The sequence below is a fragment of the Phyllobates terribilis genome, unplaced genomic scaffold, assembly GCF_046119375.1.
Source record: "Phyllobates terribilis strain yellow unplaced genomic scaffold, ASM4611937v1 Scaffold_11__3_contigs__length_659146591, whole genome shotgun sequence".
Classification (NCBI taxonomy): Eukaryota; Metazoa; Chordata; class Amphibia; order Anura; family Dendrobatidae; genus Phyllobates; species Phyllobates terribilis.
In genome coordinates, this window is record NW_027362771.1 from 201,702,874 (window position 1) to 201,720,148 (window position 17,275).

Consider the following 17,275-nt stretch of genomic DNA (forward strand, 5'->3'; position numbering starts at 1 on the left):
CCTGCACCAATTTGCAGCACACTTCAGCTCCTCCTGAGCTGAAGTTTCACAGTCTGGAGACTTGCCTCTCCAATCTCCCAACCACAGGAAAAAAAAACAGTGACTGAGCATTTAACTCTGCTCAGCCACACCCTAAAGTGGAGATAGGGTGAATGACTTCCCTCCCGTCTCTATGTCATTCGCACAAAACCATTCCCTTCACAATGGTGATTTAACCCCCAACATACAACGTGCTGGAGAAAAGTTGTAGGTTCAGTTCACTAAGTTTAATAGTTGTAGTGAAACATATCTCCCCTCACATATAACACCAGTGACTCTGTCACAGCTGAATGAAACTTTGAATCAATCTTTATGTAGATCTCATACCAGGTACTGAATCACAGTTTATTTTTTCCAATTATCGAAACGTCTGAGTAGCACCATCGGAACACTAGCGCTTTGGTGGTTGCACTCATTGGCCATTCCTGGCAAAGAGAAAGACCCCAGGCAATCAGCAAACATTATGTATGATTTAGTGTGCTGTCAACTCCATGTTAAAAAATGTGGAAAGCGAGCCAAAGCTGTTGTCAGGAAGTTCTTTTGTACTTTGTGTCCAGTGGATGGGAGATAAACCTGGAGTAATGCTTTAGTAATATTGGACTAAAAGGGGTTAATCGACCATGACAGGTTGATTATGAGCAGCTGAAGAGTTGGGAGAGACTGCTGCTCACCATATCTCCACCCCTGGGTGTGGTTCATTTTATAAAATGACACCTGTTTGTCTCACACATGTCTATGTGTATGAAGGTGTGCAAATCTCCTGGATTGAGTGCCTTTGCTAAAGTACTAAGAAGCTGGACTCTAAGGCATGTGGGCTAACCAGCACTATTGTATGGACTTGTTACTTTATGTTTCACTTTGTGCCAGATAAAGGCTGTATTTAAGTTTTCCTGTGATATGGTTTTTGAGGACCGAAATAAACCAGCCGGACTTAAAATAGAAACGATTCCTATGATACCTTAGATCGCTTCCAAGTGAGTAGAATTGTTACAACATGTATAAACAGAAACTATGCTGACATTACATTGTATGTCATTATATAAGAGTAACAAAAATTTACCCTATACACACCGTGAGTGTTAGCTCTTTAAAGAGATATAGAGTCCAGCTGGGTTGTGTAAATGGGGATTAGCTCTGGGGTCTGTATACAGGGGAGTCTGGTCTGGTGTATGTGTGTAGAGTCTGGCAGACAGAAGTAGTATATATTTCCATACATTTGCACATTCTGCATCTGTCTGAAGAAACAAAGACAAAACTTTTTTTAAAATATAAATATAAATCTATATATATATAATATTATTATTATTATTATTTTTTCATTCAGTCCTAAAGAAAGAAATAATGACAATTGTATACTTATTTGATGCATCTGTCTAAACGAGCATCTAAGCATCTGTCATTTCACTTGTTTCATATTTATTTGAGCTAATTGATAGCGCTGTTATTGTATCGGCTTGGGATAACCTCTTCCCTTTGCAGTAGGTTGCAAACTGACATTAGTCTGCCCTACTATTCAGAATTATTACCCTTACTGACTGTTAGAGACGTCTGAAAATGTTAAGGCATTTAAAATGCCACAGCCAAAAATATCTAAAACTATTTTTACCATTGGTTCCAATTCATCAAAGTGTTTACACTAGAAAACTAGCGGAGAATGTTTTGAAATGTTGCAAAATTTTTTAGGGCAGCTATGTCAAAATTGTGGCTGAGGAGGAGTCGAGACAGGCATGGTTACATTTACCTGTCAACTGCTTCTTACTCCAGAAATGCTACTCTAGTCCCCAACTGGAGTAACATTTCTAGTGAGTCACGTCACTTTGAAGATGTGCCGAATTCATTCGGCACATCTTAATTTTGCACGCCCCTCAATAAGATATGCATACAAAGCGTCAGTCTTAACGAATCTGAGCCATTGTGTTTTTTATTTATTTATTTTATTTTTTTAAAAAGTCATTTCAAATATAAGGTCACCATGTTGAAACAAAACATTTAGCTGGTGTTTCTTTCTGTATAGTGGTGAATCGGACTCACCCAACTGTTAAAAATTCTGGTTGCTTAAGTCCAGTTGAATTATTATGTACATGGTGGATTTTAATGACAAATATTTTCTCATTTTTAAGAGCCTCTGGGTAGAGAGAACAGCTCTGACACTGGTGCAAAGCCTGCCTGGCATCTCCCGATGGTTTGAAGTTGAAAAACGGGAAGTGGTAAGCCTGTGCACTTTCTTGCATGATATCTTATTCTATAAAGCAGCATAAAATATTCACATCTTGTGGAAATTGCTTGGTTTAATACTTGGAAAACAGGCGAGTGCATTGTCAGTATATGTTGCCATAGAAACACCGTATTTACATTGCACACTTGCTCTAATTAAATGTCTTGTACTAAGAAATAGGCGGGTATGCGCGGATACTCTGCCATGCTTTTGTTTTAATGGTTCACTGGAAAAGGCTCCAACGTTTCTTTCTTGTATGTCGTTTGCTAAGGTTTTGTGGAACATGCATTTCTTAGAATTAACTTCTGTTATTTTGTAAAGATAAAACGCATCGAGATCTGTTAGAGCTTCATGTTTTTTAGGTTTCCAAGATGCAAGCAAACTTTGATACAACTGAGCACTAATAATATGTGACGCAGGCTGCCACCACATTAGCTTGTATATCCTAATATCTGGACGCTATGTTAAAATTAAATATCGACATGAACTACATAAAATGGATAAATACATTACATATCTTCTGCCTAGCCTGTGTTACAGTCAAAAGCTGCATTTATAATCTGCAGGCATCAGAGCCAGAATACTTCGCTTCCAAGAAAATGAGGGTCGCACTCACCAGGTAAGCGATTAAAAGTCCTTTATTTCTTAGTCCATGGAACATAAAAAAGCACACCTGCCTCTCACACTGCTTGTTTTTGTTCCCTGTACTAAGGAATAAAGGACTTTTAATAGTATAACTGGGGAGTGCGACCCCCAAATTTTCTTGGATGCTACATTTGCTATTTCTAATGTGAGCACCACCATTAGATGCGATATACGGCATATTGCTCTGCAAGAGAGGGCTAGTAACGCTATTATATTATGAGACCGGGGCCCCTCAGCTTCACTAGACTTACACATCAGAGCTGGAATCTCCCAGCATCCACTGCTTCAGTCTGCACACAGATTTGCATTCTGGTAATCCCTTGTGCCCCAGGTGCTCTATAGTAATCTGAAGTAGCAAAAAATATCACCTCTCCAAGCTCAATACCGCTATTCGGCTAGGACACTAGGGATCTGTCTGGTAACAGACTTATTGTCTGGTGCCAGTAGCGACCCAAGGAATTGTCCATGCATCTTTGGACTGTAAAAGGCGAGATCAGCGCGAGAGAAGCAATGGAACTGCAAAATTATTTTCAAAGGTAAAGACAGCAACATAAACTAACCATAGAAACCACTATAATTAGCATCTACCATAGGGCGTATTTCTAAAACATATATTTGCAATATCATTTTTAGCAACATTTTAAATATATATTAAACACTGTGCAAAACATCTGTAAAAATAATATATTGCTAAACTATGAAACAGTATTCTAGATATACTGGCATTCCGAGAGTGACACTTTTCCGGCATTCTGAGAATTTCCTATGCCGGTCTTTTTCTTCCCAAGCCTTTACAAACAAACAAACATACAAACAAAAGCCTAGTGTCTGTGACCTTAATTTGCGAGCTGAATTTCTGGAAGTACACAGTGAGCCTTGCTGTTGTTTCCCAGTCTATGGATAGTGATGTATAAGAGCTGTTATTAAACTATCCACTGCCAGCTGCAGGAGATTTACTTTCCATCCCCCTTATTTTTTGAAAAGGACATTATTTGTAGCATATATTGTGAAAGCAATGCAAGCCTTGTAGTGGTTTTCCTGATCACAAGTGCGTGTCTATTCCTATACAGTGCTGTGATAAATATTTGCCCCCTTTCAGAAGTCTAGCTTTCGATCTTTAAACAAAATATAAAATTATGGTAAGGAGGCATATAAACCTGTCATGTAAGAGACTGGGAACAAACACCTGTATTCAAAAAATCTGAGGCACATTTAAAAAAAAAAAAAACAACAACAAACAAACTTTTTTTTTTTTAAAGCTTTTATATCATCCTGAAAAAATGCATTGTAACAATTTGTTTGCATACGGCCATTATCAAGCACCGAATAACAGAAATACAGCCAATTCATTTAGTATCACATTCCATTGGAAATGGGCTCCATCTCTTCGCCCATCCTCATCATCATGGCAACTGTCAAACTATCAGAAGAGAAACAAGGAATTAAAAACCGCTACGTACGTATGCTGGAAAATGTGCAGAATTGGGTCGCAAACTCGCAGCACAACCACATCTTAGTGACAATAGATTGTTGAAAACGCCTATTAGGCCTCATACAGAGGTCCAGCTCTTTTCCATACATGAAATAAACTGACTAATTTCCATCGGTGTACTGGGTCAGATATTCATCACTGTTTTTTTCAGTGTATCTGTTTTTATTATCAAAAACTGTTTGGGGGACAAAAGTACACACACACACAGCAGTATCGCCTGGTAAGGAAAGTAAAAGGCGGAGTATGCGCTCACCTGGCGGTGTTGTGTAGACACATCTGACTGCTGCTGCGTCCCCATAGCTGGAGAAGAAAAACTTCTTCTGGATGATTAATAATCAAGGAGGACGACGTCACGTTGAAAGGGCTGTACTGCGGTAAATGAGAATCCTTTTGTTTTTCAAAACTCTTCTTTATTGTACCAATGCGTTTCGGCACTGGACCGATGCCCTTCTCAAGGTAAAAAAACAACTATGAACAAAACAGTAACAGCAGGGTTTAAAAAGACTGAAGGCTGATTAAAGCTTTCACTACCTGAAATGTGTTGATTTTATCTACATTTGATACCATGGCATTTTAACCAACCGGTTTGGATTTGTACTCTATTCACACCAATAAAGCTCAAGATTCATGATTTCCATGCAGCTGAATATTTTTTCTTCTTTGCATTCATCCACGTCTGAGGCACAAACGTCTCCTTTGCTCCGGACTTTCACTGATTGCATGCGGATGACCTCGACTTTACTTTTGCACTAATTAAGGACACCTATAAAAGGGAAGGTGAATGAACTATAGACATGGTTAGGAAGAGGGCATGTGATAGTCAATAAAGTATGGAAAAAATAACTTTTTTTTTCCCCCCATACTTTGACTATCACTTCCCCTCTTCCTAACCATGTCTTGAGTTCATTCACCTCCCCTTTATGGGCGTTCTTAATTAGTCTTCAGCCTTTTTAAACCCTCCTGTTACTATATTGTGCATACTTGGTTTTTTACCTTAAGAAAGGCGCCACGCCAGTGCTGAAACGCGTTGGTACAATAAAGAACCATTTTGGAAAACAAAAAGCTTCTCATTTACCGCAGCTCAGCCTGTTCAGCATGATATCGTCCTCATCTACTACTGTTTTTACCATCAGTGATTTTCTTCTATGCCAAAACAAAAAAAAATTGCTAAACTTTTCCACCCATTCTGATCAGTGACTCTGGTCAAAAACGGACACACTGTAAAAAACAAAAAACAAAACAAATGGACAAGTGAACACCTTCATAGACTATAATAGGTACGTGTTCTTTCCCTGACAAACATCAATAGAGTATGTACGAGACTTGCATACGTCTGAATGAGGCTTACTCTTATATAAAACAGTCGTCATGCCATAAGTGGCTGCACATCCTTTAACAACAGTAATTACAATTGAATACTTCCTTGAATTTTTTTTTTTTTATATGATTGCTTAGAGATTTTCACCTTGAACTTCAAGCAACAACATCGTAATTCAGGGGAGGACGCTAAATATTTGTACATGAACTCCAATGATTAGAAAAACTATATCCTGATGGCTATAATCTCTAAATTGTGAAGATATACAACATGCAATCTACCAAAAATTACTATAGAGATGTACCAATAGGAAGAAAATGGCCTCAGATCACCCTCTAGTTTTTTATATGTTCACAGTCTCCCCATCAAAGGCCATGCTCGGAATAACTTGCGCGTCTTAACAGTTAACAAGACTTCAAAGGAAATGCTGAATACATTTCCTATGAGTGCCAGGGGCGCTCGCATGCAGACACCTCAAAATGCTTGCCCAAATAAAGTCTCCTTAAGCAGCTACTTTTCAAACCACTAATAAGTTGATTATGGGAATCTGATGGACATATTATTGGAAGGATGTTCAGGTGTGATGGTAAATATGTGATGAAAATTGGCTAATCTGAATGGGCATTTACAGAGTTATTGGCCAACTGAATGCAAATATGCCTGGTAGGAATTAGTATTGTGTTCAGAAAATGAAGGCTGAAGAACATATTAGCTTCTCTTTACACTATTATTATTTAAAGATCAGAAATATTCAGTGCAAGAAGTATACATTATATTAGCCACCTTCAGCAGATAAAACACCTTTTTAAGGCACTGACTCCATATGTTATGCTCTAAAGTCAATAAAGTAAAACCTTTAACAGCTTACTATTATTTTCAGACTTGTTTAGGCATTTAAGCCTCTCTTCATACTGTTTGTTGTTAACTAATAGCCATAACTAAATATTATATTAAAATAGTAATAATGAAAGGGAACCTGTCACCTTCAGAAACACTATTTACCTGTAGACATAATGGTAATCTGCAGGTAAATGGCATTTTAGTCATGTCTCACAGGCTTACTGGAGCAGTGGCTACAGGGAGAAAATGAAGTTATATCCTCCCTGCAGCTGCTCACTTTCAGTCATCAGGGGGATGCAGGGGGTATTAATAGTCAACCCTCACTATAAAGTGAGCACACTGTGATCATTCCCGGCACAGTGATTGACAGCCTGCTCTGCAGTATGTATGTGTGTACAGAGCAGGCTGTAACCTGTCCCTGCACCACCCTAACGACTGAAAGTGAGCAGCTGCAGGGAGAATATAACTTCATTTTCCCCTTTTGAGCTACTCTTTAAGTGAGCATACCAGATATAATTTAAATGCGATTTACATGTAGATTATTACAGTATCTTCAGTCAAATAGTGGTTTTGGGGCTGCTCAATTCCACTTTGGTACTCTAGATGGTGTGCCCACACAGGTGGGAAACTAATTTGCAGGTGTGATAACATTGAACGGATCAAGTGCCGGATTTTAGGAGCAAAGTGATGATGCAGCAATGCTCCCTAGATGTCCTTCCTCTAGAGATGTGGTGCAAAGTAGAGAATAGGGTGTGGTGTCAAAGCAATGGAAGTGAATGATCAGCTCCAATGCTTTTCCAGCCTTAAATGTATATTGCTTCAAAAATCGATTTCTCTGCGGTAGAGCAATGTATGTTTGGCTGTCGGTTTCAGAAAGGTATACAATCATGTGTTTGGTTTGGGGGGATATGGCGATGACCGGATGGCAGGTTAATTTTAAAGCTTTGGATGATAAAATTGGAATATCCTCCACCTCATATCTTATAGTTATCATTAGCACTAATTCTACCAATGTGCTAGCAATCTACCAAATAAAAGCATAACTCGCAAATTACTCTGTAAAAGTATCCCATTGTAGATGCTTTTACACTGGGCACCAATCACGCTTTTCTAGAGAGGTTATCGGATCTAGATTTTCAGGCATTAGGTGGATTTTTCGAAGTTAAACGCAACAGAATCCTAGATCAATTTCTCCCAGAAAAAAGAATCATGTCTTGCATCAACTGTATTAAGTTTTGTGTTTTGAGAAACCTTTTTGTGAGTCATCTTGCAAATGTGCTTAGCAAGGCAGGGCATGGCTTTTAAATGTATAAATGTGTTTCAAAATGTTAGCACAACCTTGTGATGCACATTGAGCCAACCAGTAGACAAAAACGTCTTAGACTGCTCCAAATTTATCACCCAAAATGAGCCACTGTGTAAATTTTTTCACTTTTTCAGACCTCTTTTTTTGTATTTTTTCTGACTTTTACTATTATGTTTTATTTGCTAAGATTTTTTCCTATTTTCTTAGGCGGAGATGAGCCCACTTGAAAATGCAATCGAAGTTTTAGAAAATAAGAATCAGCAACTGAGAACTCTAATTAGTCAGTGTCAGACACGGCAGATGCAAAATATAAACCCTCTGACAATGTGCCTGAATGGGGTTATTGATGCTGCAGTTAATGGCGGAGTTTCAAGATATCAAGAGGTAAGATAAAGTAATTTAGTTTGTTTAATTCAAAGCCCAAATTTCTCAAGCCATGGGATCCTACATTTCAGAGAATACTTAAAATTTCCTCTTCTTCGTTCAAAGATTCTCTTTTCATGGGTTGTAAATATGGTTGAGCGAGTATGTTCTGTCCGAGTATGCTTGGGCCGAGCTCCGAGTATTTATAGCTGCTCGGTGATATGGGTGAATCGCTCCCGTGTGCATGATTTGCAACTGTTTGACAGCTTTATTACATGTGAGGAATGTGTAAGAAATAGACATTCCTCACATGTACTAAAACTGTCAAACAGTTGCAAATCATGCACATGGAAGCGATTCACCCATATTACCGAGCAGCTATAAATACTCTGAGCTCGCCCCAAGCATTGTCGGCGAAAGGGTTAATAGAAGATACTCGCTCAACACTAGTTGTAAACCCATAAACATTCCTCTTCCAACAATGAGGATTGGGAACAGCAGTTGAATGACAACAGAGTTTGCATTATAATTAATATTTCAGACAATAAAAGAGAATGCTAGAAATAGCTGTTTTACCTTTACAAGTGCTGACAAGTGAGACAATATCACCGAAAAACTTGTAATCCGGTATCCAGGGTCACTTCCATATTGCAAATTTCCAGTAGATATTCCCAGACCATAAATAGCCTGGGGTATCACCAAGAATTGTCTGTGACAACTGCTTTTTCTTACTCTTTGTACAGATTTAGAAGACAACATTAGGCAACATTATAAGAACTTGGAAAAACAGGAGTCCATGCTACATGATAAAAATATGAATTTTATTAGAAAAAATTACGTATAAAAAGACACACACTAGTAATGGGCAGAAAAAAATGAATGGTCAGTGACAGAAGCCCAGGTAGGGCTGGAAATACAGCCATTAAACAACAAGACTAGGAAATTTTTATATTACACACCTACTCATTAGATATATAGTGCCTATCGCACATTCATGATCAGAGTATATCAAGAAAAATCCTTAATGCCATATTGCAAATAAAGATATCATGAATAATGTAATGCTTATTGCATATGGTTGATTAGTGGGAAATGACCAGGACTAGTTAATTCATGATTTATGCTCAGTGGCCAAGACAAGTCATCTCCCACACCTCAATCATAATGAAAAAGAAACTTGTGTGAGACAAACCGCATCACCAAATGTGTCACACATGCTGCATAATCCCATACAACATTAGGCAATTGAGTAATTACAAAAAGCAGATATTAGTATAGAAAAGTGTGAATACTCATTGTTGTGAAGACAGTAGTATACCAGTCCTGACTCCCAACGCGTGTTTCGCGGTTCTTGCTTCCTCAGGGGGCAAGAACTTGATTGTATACTTTTTTTCCACACAATTCGCAGATCCAATAAGCAGATATGTTATTCCCATCTCAACCATGGCTACCAAAACCCTGTATCTCACTCTGTATCTCACAAACTGTTTCTATAACTTTCAACTTTGAGTTACCGAAACAGCTCTGCCAACTTTGTTTTTGTAGCACCTACCACTTGTGGCAACAACATAGAGACATATATTTCCATTCATGGCTGAGATAGTAGTAACCCTTTAATGAAAGCTGAAACTCTTATAAAATAACAAAGAAAAAAAACCTTAACAATTTTTGTGGTCACTGACCATTTCTGTGTATATGTGAATATAACTAGAATTGCCTGTATAATGAATACATTCCTAAACTAAAACTGATTTGCTGTGAAAATGTTCTGCTTTTACAAGAGGCCAACTACAAATTCTTGTTGATTAGAGTAAATATTTTCAAAAAAATAAATTTATGTATTTATCCAAGAGCATGTTATTAAAGGTTGATGCTATTTTGGATGATGTCTACAGCTTGTGACTATAACCAACGCTTTATGGTTTTTTTTTATAGGCATTCTTTGTGAAGGAGTATATCTTCAACCACCCTGAGGATGGAGATAAGATCTCACGCCTGAGAGAACTAATGCTGGAACAGGTAGTGTGCAGAAAGATATTAAAATCAATGTCAGGACCGAAATATAAAATTCAAGGTAGGCACTTGAAGGGCAAACCATAAAGTCTAACTATTATTTTATAACAGTTTTTATATATTACAAGTGCTACATTCTGATCGGTGGCGGTCAGGGCTTGAGACCTCCACCATTCTGTCAAAACATCACTGACTCGGACCCCGCACCAATCAGAAACGCTATGCAGTGGTTATATGGCTATAACATATAAAAAACTTTTATAACATGATAGTTACCCTTTAAGTGTAATTATTTCTTGGTTTCTGCAGTTATAAAGTTGCATTACCTGTTCATTTATAAGGTATCGGATTGCCAGCAGTGTCCTGTAAAATAAAAGTAAAAGAAATACATATGTAATAAATCTTGGCATGATGAGAAGAAGAAAAATTACAGGTTCTATAGATTTCTACATGTCTAAGACATTTTTAGTGTGTGATCTACTAGTACGCCCAAGTATTTTAGTCCATTTAGACTTGACTTAAGACTATAAACGGTTCATTGTGCATGTTAAGTACCCAGTCTTCATATATTTTTCAGGCTCAGATTTTAGAATTCGGGCTAGCTGTCCATGAAAAATTTGTTCCTCAAGATATGAGACCATTGCACAAGAAGATGGTGGACCAGTTCTTTGTACTGAAATCAAGTCTGGGAATTCAGGTATAGTAATGTCCGTAAAAGATAGAGAGATGGTGAATTTTTACTCATCCAATGGCTTTCAACGGTGAGACATTAAGCAACAGTGACATCTTTTGGTTAATAGGTTTAATTACCTCACAGGCTGAAAAATTCTCACGAAGTGCTAAACAAAGTGTTACTATACCCAAGATGTGTGATCACCGGCAATGTTTTAGTGTCTGCTTTATTTGCTACTCTTTCTGTGCTGCTGAATATTTTTTAAATTGTCTTCTATTGATGATTTTGACTGATCAGGTCATGACTTGGTTGAGCTTCTGAAATTGTTTGCTAACATATTTTCATTGGACTACCAGGATTTCTCAGCTTGTGTACCACCTAGTCCTGTTAATTTCCACAACGGAAGTCCTCGCATCCCTAGAAACTCAGCACCAGCTATTATGGGCCCAGATGCTGCTCGTGTGGTACCAAGACGAAGGTAATATTAATGTTATATTATTGGATATATTGAGTTAGAGAAGGTATTTTTTTATGGATATCAGAGGACTCAGTCTATCATGAAAATATATAAATATACTTCACACTCATAGTCCTATAAACACAATTTCATTTACAAGAAAATTTCACAGTACAAGAGGGATATAGTTTGTCTGTCTCTTCAATGAAGCTACATAAAACAAAAATTGGATAGCCAAGAAAACCCAAAAATAAAATGTTTCAAATAAGTCTTTTTTTGGGAGGCTTCACTTGTAGATAACAGAATACAGTCTATAGGTGTCAGGCAATCATTATCTTTATTGGCAACACACAGGCAAAAAGGATTTTCTGTTTGGCTGTGTTATAGTTTCATAGTTTTAAGGTTGAAAGAAGACCACAATCCATGACGTTAAACCTGTAACCTACAGTAGCATGTTGATCCAGAAGAAAGCAAAAAGCACACAAGGCAGATGCCAATTGCTCCATATTAGGAGAAAAAGTCCTTCTTGACTCCACTATTATGTACATAGAGAGTTCCATATTCTCACTTCTCTTAACAGTAAAAAAATTGCTGTCTGTGTTGATGATTAAACCTACTTTCCTTTAGAGATAGAGGACACCCCCTTGTCATAATTGTAGGCCTGCATGTCAAAAGGTCATTACAAAGATCTCTGTGCTGTCACTTACTATATATTTACATAATAATATCACCCGTAAACTGAATAACCCCAAGTTTGGTGACTTGGTATTGTAGTTCCCCCATTCCTTTAATAACTTTGGTCACTCTTCTCCTCACCCGCTTTAGTCCAGCTATGCCCCCTCATGTACACTGGAGCCCAAAATTATACACTGTATTCTAAGAATGGCTACACAAGTGACTTGTATAGATAGAGGCAAAACTATGTTCTTGTCCTGAGAATCTCTGCCTCTTTTAATGCAACCCATGATTTTATTTGAGTTGGCCATAGCTTTTAAAAAAGTTGATTTTTTTTTTTTTGTTTGTCCTCCCATATACCGATATTTCTAGTATCTCTTAGAAAACCCTTAAAGGGTTTGTCTATGTTTATCACTAAAGTCTGCATTAAATTTATGTGACTGCAGACTTGCAAATCCTCACATCGTGTGCATAAATCCAGACCCGATGATTTTTCTATTTTAGTGTTTTGGGGGGGTCCATACTTCCTGTTAGTTTAAGCAGGTGAAATTTATCGGAGAATTTATGGTATCCCTCATCATATAACTTCCTGGATTTTATTGTGTAAATACTGTAGAGAACAAGGTGTTTATTAGATTGGTCTTTCCCTCATCCTCTTCCACCATTTCACCCAGATTATTTTTGAGAGGCCACTATCATTTTTTATTTTCTTATTGTTTATGGTTTATGTAGTTGAATATTTTTGGATTATTTGTACCTTCTATGGCAAGGAGCCTCTATATTTGTCTTCCCAAAACTCAGAATAGAAAGCGATCAAAAAATGTTATGTGCCTGAAAATTGTTCCAATAAAAACATTAGCTTGTCCCACAAAGAAACAGGCCCTCACATGACTGTCGGTAGAAATATAGAAAAATTATTGCTCTCATAAAATAACGATGCAAAAACTTATTTTTGCAACAAAAAGCGTTTTTAGTGTGTGATAGCAGCCAAACTTAAAAATATATATATATAATTCTTGTAATCGCACCGACCAAAAAAATTATATTCGTTTAATTACTTATACCGCATGAGGAACAGCGTGAAAAACAACTACAAGCAATTCTTGACCTGTTGTTGATTTGTTCATTCTGTCTCCCAAAACATTGCAGTAAGACTCAATTCAGATTTATCCTGCACTCTATGCTGTATGCTTACACCAGCATTTACATGTAAATCGCTGAAATACGTGATTTAGACGGAACCCCAGACAGAAGATTCCCTATAAGGAGGAAGATGGAGTCACTACCCCCACCAGTGGCACCCCGCTTTTGGCAGGCACCCACAGAGAGGAGGTAACGACAAGCTTAGGAAGCTGACAGTCCATTGAGGTATATGGCCAGGAGACCAAGTAGTCCCAACCTTCCTTTTCTGAATGTTGCCATGGGGCCAGGTGACCGGAGGGTCCCATCCTGGCTTCTCCAAATGTATCCATGGGGCCAGGTGACCGGAGGATCCCAACCTGGCTTCCCCAAATGTCTCCATGGGGCCAGGGCACCGGAGGGTCCCAGCCTGCCTTCCTCAAACGTCTCCATGGGGCCAGGTGACCGGAGGGTCCCAATCTGGCTTTCCCAAACATCTCCGTGGGTTCAGGGATGGTCAGTGGAGCAGACTCTGTCTTCTTCCAGCTAGGGCCATGGTCCCTTAGGCTGCCATCCTGTAGAATATCAAATCTGTGTCCCTCTTAATGGAGCTATGGTGTCCTGGATGTTGTTCTGTAGTGTCTCGCCTTGCAAAAGGATATAGATTCCTTTTTATACCCATGTCTGTGGTTCAGGCCATCATCCACAGGTCAGGGGGAAGGTGGGATGAGATTAATTCTCATTGTTTTGAGTATTTAATCAATCTCCATAGTTTGGCCTTCACTGTTTTGCAGTCAACAAGCTACATGGACTTATACAATGGGTAATCAACATATTAGCAAACATCAATTGTTCAATGACCCTGCATCCCTATCCTCCAAGAATAGTAGTACAATAAACTGTAGGAGCCAATATAAGATGTAAACAGCAGCCATTCAACAATTCACAAACATCAATTCAAGAGTCAACTTTCAGACTCATACGAACAATAGTCTATGTCTCCTGGCCTGCTGAATATATATGTCTGGCATAATTAAGATTACATGCTGTGTCGTCACAGTGTCACTGGTCAGAATTGAAAAAATTGGTCTGATCAGGAAGGTGAAAATAGGCTGGGGGGCGAAAGGGTTAATTCTCTTATCTTTCTTTTTTTCATTTATTGCGCCCCTTCCATCTCTATTTAGCCATAGTGATCGCCTTCTATTTCTAGCTTACAAATTCCCATAAGGCATTTATTGTGCACATGTCCTAGTCAGAATGTGTGTAAGTGTTCCATTTACTTTGTGTGCTTTTAAGCTTTTAATTTTAAGGACGTTTATGGACGTTTATTGCACGAAGAGCATCTGTTAGCTGATAGAAATTTGCTTCCCTGAAGTTTAGTGGCATTGTAGCCCCTTGTACATCTTATTAAAGGATATATGAAAACGTATTATTTTGTGATCACTATTACCTAAGTGACCACCAACCTATACAAAACTCTTTCTGGCCTATTGGTTAAAATTCGGTATACAAGTGCCCCCCCTCTCCTCCTTGTTGGGTTCTTAACTAGTTGTGAGAGTTAATTTCTTTCATTATCACAAGCATGTTTTTCTTCCAGGACCTGCAGGTTTCTCCTCCCCAATTTATATGTGGGTAGTTGAAGTCCCCAATAATAACAACTTTGCCTGACTTTTGGGGTTTTGTGTGAAATTATGTCCAATTTGCCCTTTTTTCTCAGTTTTTTTGTGTTTCAATACACACAAAGGAAATAAACATGTGTAGAACAAAACATGTGTAATTGCAATTATTTTTTTGGAGAAATACTTCATTTTCTGGAACAATTTCAATACTGTCATCCAGGCATGACTCAGTCATTAACAGTATATTATAATTTTCTTTGAACATTATTAATTTAAATTCTTCTATCTTGTTGGTGAGGCTTCTGGTATTAGGTTATTTTCTGTATCTCTCTTCCTTCTCTCTGTATTAACTGTTCTAGCCCCTCGCCCCATTCTACTGCCACTTTTATCTCTAGGGCCCAGGTGACTATCTACACTAACTTCCCATCCTGTGCATTTCCATCCCTCGCTCAGACCCTAGTTTAAACACGTCTATCTTTCTAGCCATTCTTTCCCCTAGCACAGTGATGGCGAACCTTTTAGAGACCGAGTGCCCAAACTGCAATCCAAAACCCACTTATTTATCGCCAAGTGCCAACACTGCAAATTAACCTAAATATTGAGGTTTTAGTTTAGAAAAAACAACTGATACAAAAAGCAGGTGAGCGCAGTATAGAACAGCCACAGGAAGGAGCAGGGGTCTGAGACCGCAGAAATGAAGAATGTGCTCACCCCCATCTTGGTATATGCCCCCATCCTTGTATATATGCTGGCCTCCCCTCATCCTTGTATATATGCTGCCCTCCCCTCATCCTTGTATATATGCTGCCCTATCCTCATCCTTGTGTATATATGCTGCCCTACCCTCATCCTTGTATATATGCTGCCCTCATCCTTGTATATATGCTGCCCTCTCCTCATCCTTGTATATATATGCTGCCCTATCCTCATCCTTGTGTATATATGCTGCCCTACCCTCATCCTTGTATATATATGCTGCCCTCATCCTTGTATATATGCTGCCCTCTCCTCATCCTTGTATATATATGCTGCCCTATCCTCATCCTTGTGTATATATGCTGCCCTACCCTCATCCTTGTATATATATGCTGCCCTCATCCTTGTATATATGCTGCCCTCTCCTCATCCTTGTATATATGCTGCCCTATCCTCATCCTTGTGTATATATGCTGCCCTACCCTCATCCTTGTATATATGCTGCCCTCCCCCCATCATTGTATATATGCTGCCCTCCCCCCATCCTTGTATATATGCTGCCCTCCCCTCATCCTTGTATATATGCTGCCCTCCCCTCATCCTTGTATATATGCTGCCCTCCCCTCATCCTTGTATATATGCTGCCCTCCCCCCATCCTTGTATATATGCTGCCCTCCCCCCATCCTTGTATATATGCTGCCCTCCCCCCATCCTTGTATATATGCTGCCCTCCCCCATCCTTGTATATATGCTGCCCTCCCCTCATCCTTGTATATATGCTGCCCTCCCCTCATCCTTGTATATATGCTGCCCTCCCCTCATCCTTGTATATATGCTGCCCTATCCTCATCCTTGTGTATATATGCTGCCCTACCCTCATCCTTGTATATATGCTGCCCTCCCCCCATCCTTGTATATATGCTGCCCTCCCCCCATCCTTGTATATATGCTGCCCTCCCCCCATCCTTGTATATATGCTGCCCTCCCCCCATCCTTGTATATATGCTGCCCTCCCCTCATCCTTGTATATATGCTGCCCTCTCCTCATCCTTGTATATATGCTGCCTTCCCCTCATCCTTGTATATATGCTGCCCTCCCCTCATCCTTGTATATATGCTGCCCTCCCCTCATCCTTGTATATATGCTGCCCTCCCCTCATCCTTGTATATATGCTGCCCTCCCCTCATCCTTGTATATATGCTGCCCTCCCCTCATCCTTGTATATATGCTGCCCTCCCCTCATCCTTGTATATATGCTGCCCTCCCCTCATCCTTGTATATATGCTGCCCTCTCCTCATCCTTGTATATATGCTGCCTTCCCCTCATCCTTGTATATATGCTGCCCTCCCCTCATCCTTGTATATATGCTGCCCTCCCCTCATCCTTGTATATATGCTGCCCTCCCCTCATCCTTGTATATATGCTGCCCTCCCCTCATCCTTGTATATATGCTGCCCTCTCCTCACCCTTGTATATATGCTAGCCTCCCCTCACCCTTGTATATATGCTAGCCTCCCCTCATCCTTGTATATATGCTGCCCTCTCCTCATCCTTGTATATATGCTGCCCTCCCCCCATCCTTGTATATATGCTGCCCTCCCCTCATCCTTGTATATATGCTGCCTTCCCCTCATCCTTGTATATATGCTGCCCTCCCCTCATCCTTGTATATATGCTGCCCTCCCCTCATCATTGTATATATGCTGCCCTCCCCTCATCATTGTATATATGCTGCCCTCCCCTCATCCTTGTATATATGCTGCCCTCCCCTCATCCTTGTATATATGCTGCCTTCCCCTCAT

General features: G+C 39.3%; 1 protein-coding gene across 5 annotated transcripts in view; it reads left to right on the plus strand.

Moving 5' to 3' along the window:
• The window catches only part of DOCK4 (dedicator of cytokinesis 4), a 378,644-nt gene that overhangs the window by 331,346 nt on the left and 30,023 nt on the right, over positions 1-17,275 (plus strand). For 4 of the 5 annotated variants that reach the window (XM_073651958.1, XM_073651957.1, XM_073651959.1 and 1 more), the window contains 5 exons: positions 2,160-2,246; positions 8,063-8,239; positions 10,154-10,237; positions 10,809-10,928; positions 11,261-11,382. In XM_073651958.1, coding sequence (XP_073508059.1) covers positions 2,160-2,246; positions 8,063-8,239; positions 10,154-10,237; positions 10,809-10,928; positions 11,261-11,382 — 590 coding nt within the window. The remainder of the gene's footprint in view (positions 1-2,159; positions 2,247-8,062; positions 8,240-10,153; positions 10,238-10,808; positions 10,929-11,260; positions 11,383-17,275) is intronic. The other variant, XM_073651961.1, reaches the window with a different exon arrangement.